Raw genomic sequence first — 12,304 nt, forward strand, 5'->3', positions numbered from 1 at the left:
TTACTACTTTTTATTTTGTTTAGCCATGGTGGCACTTTTTTGGTTCTTAGGTCGTTTTTAGATTTGGCATATACATTTAATTTTAAGGGCCAACAATTTGGTTCTGTTTTGGTTTTGGTGAAGCCCATCCTTCCTTTATAAGCTCCCGCTTTTCCAGATGTTTCCCCTTATATTTGTAGGTTTCAAATCTATTGGGAGATAGGAACCTTAGAATTTTGTGTGATAGTGTAAAGAGAAATATCAGGAAAATTAGCCTCATTCAGCTGTGGAGGCTTGAGGTTTTTATGATCAGTAACATTGAAAGCTAAAATTGTTTGTCTAAACCCACATGCTGGTATTTGATGAGGAGAAAATTATGTGTCGCTTTCAGGATTGCATGCAATCCTCCTTTGCAGCACACTGTTCTCATAATAAATAGTTTGTAGGTGAGAGATGATTGCATGCTCTGGTAAGAGTTGTAAAATCCAGGTCAGCTCTAGAACTCTCAAGTACCTTCCCCATCCAGAAGAGAAACTCCAGGTTCTGTTACTGACTTGATCCATCCAGTCTGAGTGTTGGCTTCTGGTTCCTATTTTCTCAGATTTGACCGCACCCTAGGGGGATTGGAGATGGAGCACCGGCTCCGGGATTATCTGGTGAAACTCTTCAACAAGCAGCAGCCTTCCAAAGATATTCGTCAGAATCTCCGGGCCATGGCCAAGCTGCTAAAGGAGGCCAATCGCGTGAAGACTATCCTAAGTGCCAATGCTGACCACCTTGCCCAGGTATAGCCCTGTGCTGCAGGAAATCCCCCTTCCTCAGAAAGAGAGATGACTTGGGTTAAGAATGAGCCTGGGAGAGCTTAGTCCCCCTGCTTACTTAATTTTCACACTGTTGTGTTCTCCCCCAACACCTTGCCCAGGAGACGTCAACAGTAATGGCTTTTCTAAACTGATGTTCACTTAACAAACTGGTGAGAACTTGGATTTTGCTGATGAAGTCCATAATGTTACCAGTTTGCCAAATATTTTGACCATTGCAGGGGAGTGGAAGAGGTCTGTCAGAAGCATGCGATTTAGACAGCTGTTACATTCAAGGCATTATGTCTTCTGTCCTTCTAGCACAGATCAAGAGATGGGGATACAAGAGGTTAGGCTGCATTCCTAAGATCCAGTGGAGTGGCTGGAATGTACAGGCCAACCCAGTGGGAGCTGGAACAACGTTCGCTCAGAGAATGCTGTGTAATGTAAAGCCGATGCCTTTTTTTCTCTCTCTTTTCCTGGCCAGATTGAGGGGCTACTGGATGATGTGGATTTCAAGGCCAAGGTGTCCAGGCAAGAATTTGAGGGCTTGTGTTCTGATTTATTCCAGCGGGTCCCTGAACCAGTGCTGCAGGCACTGAGCAGTGCAGAGATGAACCTGGTAGGTCCAGGGATACTTTGACAAGTGTGGGGTCCTGTGACTATGATGCAACAACAGCTCAGTATCGCTGCTGTTTGAGTGGTGTTTGTTTTGGTAAGGTCACTTCCCTTACTAAGAAGTGCAGGCTCTGGTCTTCCTGAGGGCAGAGGTGACATGGGGCTGTGACGTAGTGGGGGGTACCTTGCTGGTGGCTATGCTGGGCAGTGGGTGACCTCCGCTGGCTGCTGTCTGTAGCACGGCCCAGCAGGGCAGGAGAGAAGTCATTATGCAAAGGGGGCTTCGAACCTGTCTGACCAGCTACCCCTCAGGGAGAGAAACAAAGGAAGGTGGAAAGCCAGCCCTGGCTGGGGGGCAGGGCTTGAAGAGAGTTAGTTAGTGGCTGTCTGGGAAGCAGGGGAGAAGGATCTAGGGAGGGGGGCTGGGATTGTAGGGCCCAGCCACCCCCCATCTCAAGGGGGGCTGAGGCATCCTAGTCCCAGTTCCTGTAACCGGATTACATCTGTGCTGTGCTGTATCCTGGAGAAGCAATAAACTCCCTGTATTCTACTGGCTGGTGGAGTCTGTCTGCCATTACGGGAGTGCAGGAGACGGGAAAACCCCAACGCGCTGTCACAGAGGCTAACCCCCATCACCAGCAAAGCAAGGAAAAGACTGTTGTTCATATTCTGCACTGTGGTATTTGTGTAACGAACTACCTCTGGGTCAGAGGAGGCAAAACTAAAATGTATAGGTAGCCTGAAGGAACTCAGTTGGAGAGACATTAGGAGGAGACAGGTTTCTCTGAAGGAGGAGTCCTGAGCTAGAGCCTGCAAGGTTAAAGAAACTGGAGTTGGGTGAAGGATCTTTTGTTTAAAGTTCAGTCTCAGTAGGGGACTATTGTCTGACATGGGCAGAGAGCTAAGCTGCAGAAGACTCTTTCTGAAGGACTCCAGGGAAGACACAGGCTGGGCTTTGATCCTTCCCACAGCTGAGAATGGGTGCAAGAGGTGAAGTCTCCTGCAGTGCTGTGTCCTGGCACAAAGGGTGCACCCTAGAATTGAGGGCATTCACTTATACCATATCAAACAGGTTTCCTGACTACCATGTGCACTGGTTGCCTATAAGCCAGAGATTCTGGCCAGAGTTTTACTGACTCTTAAAAAGCCCTTTATTTTCATATGAGCACTTACCCCATATCTTTTGAAGGCATCTGAAATTGACCTAGATTTCACCATAGATAAGGAATCTAATCTCTAGATGCACTTCCAGAGAGCCTGTGACTGACTGTGGTTATGTTTGGATGTGACTGTTTTCAGAGGCACAATTTATTCGGTGCTTAGATTCTAAGTTGGCAAGTGCCTTAAGACTTCTGAGAGTCCCCTAAATGGCTTTTTTGGGGGGATGCAGTGCAATGCCTCTTTGGATCAACACCTTTTGTGCATGTGATTACTATTTCCTTCCCTTGGGACCAGTGTTTCAATGACTGGCTCTTCTGTCATGCACCATGATCTGGATGTGACCTTTTTTGCTGAATAAGGTGCAATGTCTCAGATGCTTGAGATCGTCGCTCTGTAAATCATCCAAGACTGTTGGGCCTAATCTTGAAGCACTTACTCAGACACAGCTACTTGGGGAGTTTACTGAAATAAGGGCTTAAAATGTTTGGAGCCCTATCTTAAGTGTTAGATAGCAGGGTTGGTAGAGAAACTGCTTGCAGGGCATTATAACCAGGGCCCTACCAAATTGATGATTCATTTTGGTCAATTTCATAAACATTTAATTATTTCAGCTATTTAAATCTGAAATTTCATGGTGTCATAGTTGCACGAGTCATACCCTCAAAAGGAGTTGTGGGAAAGCTGAAAGGTTATTGTGTGTGTGTGTGGGGGGGGGGGGTTGCAGTATTGCAGAGAATGATGGCCATGTGGCAGCCCCCCTAAAATAAATGTTCCCTTTTGGGTTAGGACACCCAATTTGAGAAACTCTGATCTTCCCCATGAAAACGCTATAGTATAGGGGGAAAAGTGCACAGAAGCCCAGATTTCATGGTCCTTGCAGTGTTTTTCATGACTGTTAATTTGGAAGAGCCCTAACTATAACAGTCAGGGGAGGGGATATTGACTCAGTAAACTTGGCTTTTCCAAAAATACATTCTCAAGACAGAACCTGATTGTCTGAACTCCTAGGATGAAATCGACCAGGTGATTCTAGTGGGAGGTGCCACCCGAGTCCCCAAAGTACAGGAAGTTTTGTTGAAAGCCGTGGGCAAGTAAGTGTATGAGGCGTCTCTGCCATGTGCCTTTTCTCACCAATCTTGTGTTTTTACTAGTAATGCAGAGGTTTGCATCTCGCTCACCCTTGCTTTCCAGGGATGAACTGGGGAAGAGCATCAATGCAGATGAAGCTGCTGCTATGGGCGCAGTCTACCAGGCAGCTGCTCTGAGCAAAGCCTTTAAGGTCAAGCCCTTCATTGTTCGGGATGCAGCTATTTTCCCCATCCAGGTGAGCTTTCCCTTCTCTCAAGGAAGAGGGCATAGTGTGGGGTGACATTGGGAGAAGTGATTATAAATAAGCAGTAGGATCTTGTGGAGCTAGAATAGCATAAGGTAAACCTACAGATCTTCGTGCTGAAGAGGAAATGGTGCTCAGTCTGGAATGTAAATGGAGGAGAGACACTAAAGCTTCACCCCTGAGCACTTTGGGCAAATCACTCACTACTTTATCTGATAACATGGGGTAATGCTCACACTTCCCGTTAGGTGGGTAAGGATTGTCTACCAAGTGCTTTGGAATTCTCTTATAAACAATGCAGTGTAGGGCAGTGTGTTCCTATGAGTGACTGATTCTGTACCCTTTTTCGCGTGATGCAGGTGGAGTTCACCCGTGAAGTTGAGGAGGAGGATAAATCCAAGAGCTTGAAGCATAACAAGCGAGTTTTGTTCCAGCGCATGGCACCATATCCACAGCGCAAGGTCATCACTTTTAACCGCTACACAGATGACTTTGAATTTTATGTCAACTATGGAGACCTGGGTTTCCTGAGCCAGGAAGACCTGCGGTATGTGGTGACAGGCATTTGCACAAACTTTCCTCCAGGCTGACTGATAGATGCTTAGTTGGAGACTGAAGCTTGCATGCAGATGATTGACTGACAATGTATGATTTCAGAATCTTTGCTGCAATCATTATTTACTCCTGTCATCTGAAGAAGTGGGTTTTTGCCTACGAAAGCTCATGATACCATGTACATGTTTTGTTAGTCTTTAAGGTGCTGCTAGACTATTCATTATATACTTGAGCAGCCAACCTAATGTAATTCTCTAACATTGCAGTAGTAAACAGTCTCCTCTCCACTTAACTGATGCTAATTGGCCCCTAGATTTTCACCAGAAAGGCAAAGGATTACAGATCTTTATTGCTGTTGGTACTGTGGAGACTGAATTCCCCTCTTCTTGTTGAGCTAGTACATAAGAATGGCCATACTGTGTTAGACCAATGGTCCATCCAACCCAGTATCCGGTCTTATTGACAGTGGCAAATGCCAGATGCCCCAGAGGAAGGGAACACAACAGGTAATCCTCACGTGATCCCTCCCGTCACCCACCTCAAGAGAAACAGAGGCTAAGGCCACCATTCCTACCCATCCTGGCTAATAGCACACAGTCAACCTGTGGAACTCCTTGCCAGAGAATGTGGTGAAGGCTAGGACTTTACCAGGATTCAAAAAAGAGCTAGATAGATTCATGAAGGTTAGGTCCATCAATGGCTGTGTGAAGAAAAACTTCCTTGTGTTTGTTTTAAACCTGCTGCCTATTAATTTCAGTTGATGACCCCTAGTTCTTGTATTGTGGGAATAAGTAAATAGCTTTTCCTTATTCACTTTTTCCACACCAGTCATGATTTTATAGACTTCTATCATATCTCCCGCCCCCCTTAGTCTCCTCTTTTCTAAAATGAAAAGTCCAAGTCTTTTTAATCTCTCTTCATATGAGACCAGTTCCAAACCTGCGCTCATTTTTGTTGCCCGTTTCTGAACCTTTTCCGGTGCTAATATATCTTTTTTGAGATGACTCGACCACATCTGTATGCAGTATTCAAGATGTGGTTGTACCATGGTTTTATATACAGGCATTGAAATATAGTACCTCTGGGTCAGGCCCATTGTGAGAGGGCAGTGTGGGGAAGGCTCACACTGCGACTGCCTCAGGGCTGTCTTCTCTCTAGACAGAGACTGCAGTCTCCAAGGGAGTCATTCTGACACATTTTGCCATCACCAGCTTGTATTGTAGGTTCACAGACTCCCTCTCTGGCTATCCCTGCTTTGATTCTTGGGCTCACTTGTGTCTGTGATCTCCTTATCAGGAACAACTAATTACCATAGGGCATTTCTGTGAAGAAGTGCACAGCTGTCTGTTGCTTGTTCAGACACTTTGCCAGTGGATAGCCCTGGAACATTTGCAATATGGCAGAAGGGGTGAGGAGTCCCCATTTGTGCATGTCACTGACGCTAAGTAGGTGAAACAATGTGCATAACGCCAAAAATGACAGCCTGTCCAGTGTCTGGAATTTGACTGAAGCTCAGAAGCGACTGGCCCACAAGAGTCAGTGCTGGGAGTAGAATCCAGAACACTGGAGTAGATTGGGGACAATGCTGAAGTGAAGGCGGTGAAGGGGGATGTCTGCTCACTTTGCTGCTTAGTCTTTTTTGGTTGGTGTCATAATTCTATCAATCCTTTCTTCATTTCCCCCGCCTCCAGAGCCTTTGGGTCCCTGAATCTCACTACTGTGAGGCTGAGAGGAGTTGGGGATAGTTTCAGGAAGCACTCTGATTATGAGTCCAAAGGCATCAAAGCTCACTTCAACATGGATGAGAGTGGAGTGCTTAGCCTTGACCGCGTAAGTGCTAGCCAGCTAATGCCATCTGTTTCCCTTCCTTCCTCGTGCAGTCTCTCTTCCCTATCCCACAGGTGCTGCTGAGAGTCCTGTTTTTAAATTCTGTTATCTCACTGCCTTGGCTTCCAGGTGGAGTCTGTGTTTGAGACTGTAGTGGAGGACAAGCCAGAAGAGGAGTCAACATTAACAAGTAAATATACTGTACTGTCATCATTTTGTATTCATATTCTCGGATTAGAAATTATAACTCAGTTAACTGTACTACGTTCCTCCGAAAGACAAGTCTCTGTGACTGGGGACAGAGTGACCAATTAAGTGCAGTACTGTGACATTCCTCACAGATATCCAGGGTTGTGATGTGCTTTCACCTACCTTTAGGGTAGTGAAGTGGTCTTTTCTGTGTCTGCTGTATCTCAGATTCCTGAAACCAACAGCCTCTGGCAATACACACACTGCCTTGCAGGCCTCCACAGACTTCCTCCTCTGTGCAGGTTAGTAATAGGCACACACTGACCAACACATCCTCAAAGCATTTGCTGTGGTGCCCAGCTGTTGACTACTCACAGAAAGTATCCCATTTGCTACTTCCAAGGGAACACAATAAATATAGCCTGAGTGTTACAACTCAGGATCAGGGCCTTCATAACATCACAGCGCTGAGAGATATTTATAATGAAAATAGTTGCAAATTGTTGAAAGCTGATATTGAAGAGAGAGAGAGAATACTAATGAAAACAGAAATGTTTCCCTATAAAACAAAAGGTATAACACACTTGGTAGAGCCAGAACTAAAACAAGCTACTAAACTTGTTTGAAGTAGCTCCTCGCCTGTCTCCAGCCAACCTGGCTGAGATCCTCTTTCATGGATGTAAAAGAACTCTTATTTTCGCTTCCTCACTGAAGGATAATGGGGTCCTTTTTCCCTTCTCCTTGTATCACACCAAAACTCTATTGTTTGTCCCCTGAGTCGGGATTACCTTTGGGGCTTGTTCCCTAGTGTGCTGAGCTCTTAGAACAACAGAACTGAAAGGAACCTCAAGAGATCAAGTCCAGTCCCTTGCATTCATGGCAGGACCAAGCACTATCTAGACCAGTGGTCACCAACCTGTTAATCATGATAGATTAGTAGATCCTGGATTGTCTGCCAGTCCATTGGGATTCTCGTGTAGGCTGTCTCTGCCTGTCCAGTCCCCAGGAGCAGCTGGCTGGCTGAGTGCAAGTAACCTCTGCAGCCGAGGCGGAAGCAGGGAACCTCCTGCTGCCTCTGCCTCCAGCACTGTCCAAGCAGCTCCCAGCGGCTGGGGGATGGCACTTGCAGCTGCGGGGCAGCAGTGCAGCACATGTAGACCCCCTCCTACCTCTCCAGGGGCTACACACACAGGGTGCCTGCATTCAGCTAGACAGTGTTTTCAAGAGCATTGTGGGACTAGGTAGAGGCAGCTTCCCTGAGCCCTGCTGCATTTCAGACTGGGAGCAACCTGTGGTAAGCGCCTCCTGGCTGCAGCCTTAATGCCTACACCCCCTGGGCAAGCCCTGAGTCCACAGTCCTCACCCCCTCCTGCATCCAACACTTTGCCACAGCTTGGAGCCCTCTCCTACACCCAGAGAGTTGGGGTGCAGGAAGGAGTGAGGGTGCAAGCTCTGTGAGAGTTTGGGTGCAGGAAGGGGCTCGAGGCTAGGGGCAAAGTGTTGAGGTGCAGGTATGAGGGCAGCAGTGGAAGTCTTTCACATCTGGTGCTTCAGCACTCCCTGCTCATCGTTGGTTGGCCCTTGATGTTGCTGAATGAATGCTTTCCATTTCCCTAGTGTAGGACAAGTGCAGAGGGTTACAGCTGGTGTGTAAGGAGGAATGGTGAGAGAGAGTATGGGCAGAAGTCTCCTAGGGCAATGAACAGTGGAAAACGGAGGCAGATTCCAGGCTATGCTTTTGCAGAGAGGCGGCCCCAGTACTTTGTATGCAGGAGGATGTGCAGGAAGAGAGGTGGAATTGGTAGTGTCAGAGTTATGGCAAGTGTTATCTGGATCCCTGGCTGCCTCTGGATTACTGTTGGTCCTTGGAGAGGCACTTTACAGTATTCATGATTTTAAAAGTCAAGGGAATCTGTCTTGCACCGAGGAGTTACGAAACCTCTGACTGATGAGTATCAAAGACTGACATTCTGGGTTTTTTTCCTGCAGAACTTGGAAACACAATCTCTAGCCTGTTTGGAGGAGGAACTCCTACACTGGAAACAGGAGACAACCTGACAGAGACTGTTCAGGTGAGGTCTTGGTTTTGATAGGAAGGTAGGACCCAGGTAAGGTACAGTCCTGGCTGCAAAGTTGGAGGCTGCAATTAAACACAAAGCAAACCAGGGTGACCACCAGGACATCAAGATTAACAATTGTACACTAAAATGTATGTGTCTCGAATTCTAACATTGTTGAAGATAAACATACAACCCTTGTGGTAGCAATCTGTTGGGGCTATTGCTGTCAAGGTAGCTTCCCTGGTGGAGCCTCTGTCTGTCATTCCAGTCTCCTTTCTGGATCCCCAGGATAGTGCTTTTTAGGCTAGAATTTTCTGCATCTTGCTGTGTGCTCTTGGCAGGTTCTTCTGCTGCACAGGCCACTTGGGCCTGGAAGCGCCTGTGTTGTTACCAATAAGAGTTTTGGTTCTCTTTCTGTGAAATAGAAAAGGAGTGTGGGTTGTGGTTCCAAGCTGATAATGGTGACTTCCCTGAAGTCTCATTGGCCTGTCCCTCTGTTGTAGCCTCTGGAATACCTTGAATGCCAAGCTTCCAGTACAACATTACAGAGCCTGCCCTCCTTGTGGCACGTGCATGAGGTTTCCATGTAAAAACAGTGGCATTTTTCTCCCTGCTGCCCAGGAGGAAGAGGAGAGCCAGGCAGAAGCAGGAAAAGAAGAACAAGGTGAGAAACAGGACCAGAAGGAGGGAGAAAGGACACTAAGCGAGGAGCAGAGAGAAAAGAAGCCTCCGCAGTCTCCAAAGCAGGATAAAGCTGTCCCTCCAGAAGCAGAGAGATCAGAGGAAAAGGGGGAAGGAGAAAAAACAGCACCTCAGGTGAGCCACTGACTCTGCAAAGGAGAGTCTCTAAAATGGTGACACTATGTGCCATTGTACCTCAGGACTGAGATCTGACTGAAAATAGGTGGGAGAGATTTTACCCCACATGTGCAGGCTGAGCAACACAGCTTTGTTCCTGTTCACTATCTCTGAAAATATACCCCTAATGGCCACTGAAATACTGTCCTGTTCCTTCAGGTCAGAAATGGGGAGTGACCTTACTCAGTGTCTTAAGCTGAGTGTTGAGAAGTTTCTTGTCAGAGTTCACTTGAGTTGTTGGAGTTTGCACTGCAGAGAACCCTTTTCCTGCTTGCATCAGAGGGATGTGATTAGCATTGCTTCCTGTTGTCCTGTCAGATTCAAACCTATCTATGCTCCTCTTCAAGGCCCCTTCATTCCTCGTCCTGCTGTATTGTACCTCCAGTGCCATTCTGAGCTGTTGTGTGCCATGAGAGGTAGGCATACCCTATTCTGAAGAGAGCTGTGGCCTGCTGTTCACAGTACTGGGAGCCAAGAGTCCTGGGTTCTGTTCTGAAATCCCTATGTGATCGTGGGCATTAGTTCATTTTTGTTCCATGGCTTCTCCATCTGGGAACCAGTCAGGCTTTGCATGTTACAGATTTTTTCTTAATTAACTGGAAGTAAAATCCTGGAGAAGACAAGACAGTTTAATTCTCATACAAGCAAGCAGGTAGAATTGAAGACAAAGGTGAAGCCTTGTTTTCACTAGGATTTTTTGTTTGAGTTAAGCATACACCTTCTTCATAGCAGAGACGAGGCCTGTGGCATAAGGCATGCAAACCTTCAGATGATTTTGATAAATGTAGAACATAATTCTATTAGCTTAACGCTTGGAACTCAAATCCACTTACTGGGTCCCTGTGCACCTCTCTGCACAATATTTGTTGCAAGTGAGATGGTGCTGCAAATCGGTTTTTTTATTAATCCTGGAGTTTCTTCTGTGATCCAGGATCCCAAAGAAATGGAAGAATCCGGGAAAGAGGAAGAAATGTCCAAAAGTCCTGGTGGTAGCACAGCCACCAAAACAGAGGAGAAGAAACTCAAAGCCCCGAAGAAGCAGAAATTTGTTGATGAGATTAGTGTGGAGTTGGATGTCAGTGATGTGCCTGACCTGCTGGAGGACGAGATGAAGAGCTCCATGAAGAAGTAAGTTTGAGGAGAGCATGATGAAGTGCAGGGAGTAAGCTATGGGAGTGGGCTGGGCTGAGGCACAGAGACCAGTGAGCAATAGATTCTGAGGTGCATGTGTATTGAGCACAGGTCATGTGCAGAGATAACATCACCTTCTGACTGCAATAAACATTGCAAGACCTGGCTTTACCCCCCCCCCCCACTGCCTGTATCACCCTTCTTTTGTCAGCATCTCCCTTCAAACAAACAAGGGTACATTTCCTGAAAGATGGCAAGGTGCCAGAAATTCTGAATGGCCAAGGGAGTAACTGGGATAAATGTGCACCAGAAAAGGATCAGTTCTGAGACTAGAAAATGACAAGAGCAGGAAGTGCAGTCAGCACTGGCTCTTTGTGTGTTGGATGGAAGATTTGATCTGTAGTGAATGGCTGGGAATTCAGATGGTGTGTCTCTTCCCAGGGAGTGGGGGAGAAGCTCAGCTTGAGCAATTAACATAATTGTAGCCAATAATTTTCATCTTTTTCATCTTCAGTTCTGGTCTTCTGAGCTCCCTGTGAAGTGGCACCCTGGCAGTATGAGACATGACTTAAAGATCTATGCCTGTTCCATTTGTAACTGTTAGCCATGATGGTGTGTAAATGGCCCACTCACTCCCACAATGCGGACAGGGATTCTTCCATTTCTCTTCTCTCTCTTCCCCCCCCCTCGCACTTGGTGACCACAAACACTGATAGCATGGCTTGGCTACTAACACAGCTTTTGCGTGGATGAAGGACGAACATGTTCAGAGTGGTACTATAATTGTACCATCTATCTTGCAGATGAGTTTTTAGGGGAGGTCTTTGGTTTAAAGGTGGTTAGGTAGAAAGTTTTAGCCAATCGGTACTCCAGGAGAAACATCCTGAGCACTGTGACTCTGAAGTCTGAAACTAGGAGAGATCTCTCCTAACCTCCCATCTTTAGATTTGACCCTATGACAGCTAAGTGTATCCTGCAGTCAGCCTGGCCTGAGTGCTGATTGGTTAGTCAGTGGTGTTTGAGTGGCAGATGCTGCTGCCTACAAAGATCACTGTCTGCAGAGAGAACATCACCCCCTCTTACAGGTCTCCAAGGGGTAGCCGTGTTAGTCTGTATCTGCAAAAACGAGGAAATCCTGTGGCACCTTAGAGCCTAACAGATTTATTAGGTGTAAGCTTTCGTGGGTAAAACCCACTTCATCAGGTGAATTGGAGTGGAAATTACATAGGCAGGGAGACTGTGTGTGTGTGTGTGTGTGTGTGTAATATAAACAAAAGGAGGGAGTTACTTATCAAGTGTAGGACCAGTATTAATGAGGCCAATTCAGTCAGGGTGGATGTGGGTCACTCCCAGAAGCTGAGCACTCTTATGGGTGTTGATGACATTTCTGCTTATTTCTGGCCTCCTTGCACTTTAGACTCCAGGATCTGACAGTCAGAGACTTAGAGAAGCAGGAGAGGGAAAAGTCAGCCAATAGCCTGGAGGCATTCATCTTTGAGACCCAGGTAAGAGCGGTGAATAGGGTTGGAAGCTGCTGGAAAGCAGGTGGGAGAGGCTATACACTGGAAAGGCTGAGCTGGCTGCAGAGAGCTGTATCTGTTTCAGGGAGTGGAGATGATGCTTTGAAGAGTTCGTCTGTTGCCATTTTGTCCACTTCTGCAGTGTTGAGTGTTCCCTGTACCACATGGTGTTGGGAGGCTTCAAGACAAATGGGACCAGATGAGGGCTTGGGCAGCATGCTAAATTAAATCTCTGCCTGCATAAAAGCTTTGTATATGCTGTCCCCTCCTCCG

The 12,304-nt window shown here is 46.7% G+C and overlaps 1 protein-coding gene across 1 annotated transcript in view; it reads left to right on the forward strand.

Moving 5' to 3' along the window:
- HYOU1 (hypoxia up-regulated 1) overlaps nt 1-12,304 on the forward strand; it is a 32,566-nt gene that overhangs the window by 10,774 nt on the left and 9,488 nt on the right. Inside the window, exons 9-19 of the mRNA XM_075909683.1 lie at nt 581-764; nt 1,267-1,401; nt 3,567-3,649; nt 3,750-3,882; nt 4,251-4,438; nt 6,138-6,276; nt 6,403-6,463; nt 8,452-8,534; nt 9,144-9,338; nt 10,312-10,508; nt 11,929-12,016. Coding sequence (XP_075765798.1) covers nt 581-764; nt 1,267-1,401; nt 3,567-3,649; nt 3,750-3,882; nt 4,251-4,438; nt 6,138-6,276; nt 6,403-6,463; nt 8,452-8,534; nt 9,144-9,338; nt 10,312-10,508; nt 11,929-12,016 — 1,486 coding nt within the window. The remainder of the gene's footprint in view (nt 1-580; nt 765-1,266; nt 1,402-3,566; nt 3,650-3,749; nt 3,883-4,250; nt 4,439-6,137; nt 6,277-6,402; nt 6,464-8,451; nt 8,535-9,143; nt 9,339-10,311; nt 10,509-11,928; nt 12,017-12,304) is intronic.

Source organism: Pelodiscus sinensis, chromosome 26 (assembly GCF_049634645.1).
Source record: "Pelodiscus sinensis isolate JC-2024 chromosome 26, ASM4963464v1, whole genome shotgun sequence".
In the NCBI taxonomy this organism is placed as follows: domain Eukaryota; kingdom Metazoa; phylum Chordata; order Testudines; family Trionychidae; genus Pelodiscus; species Pelodiscus sinensis.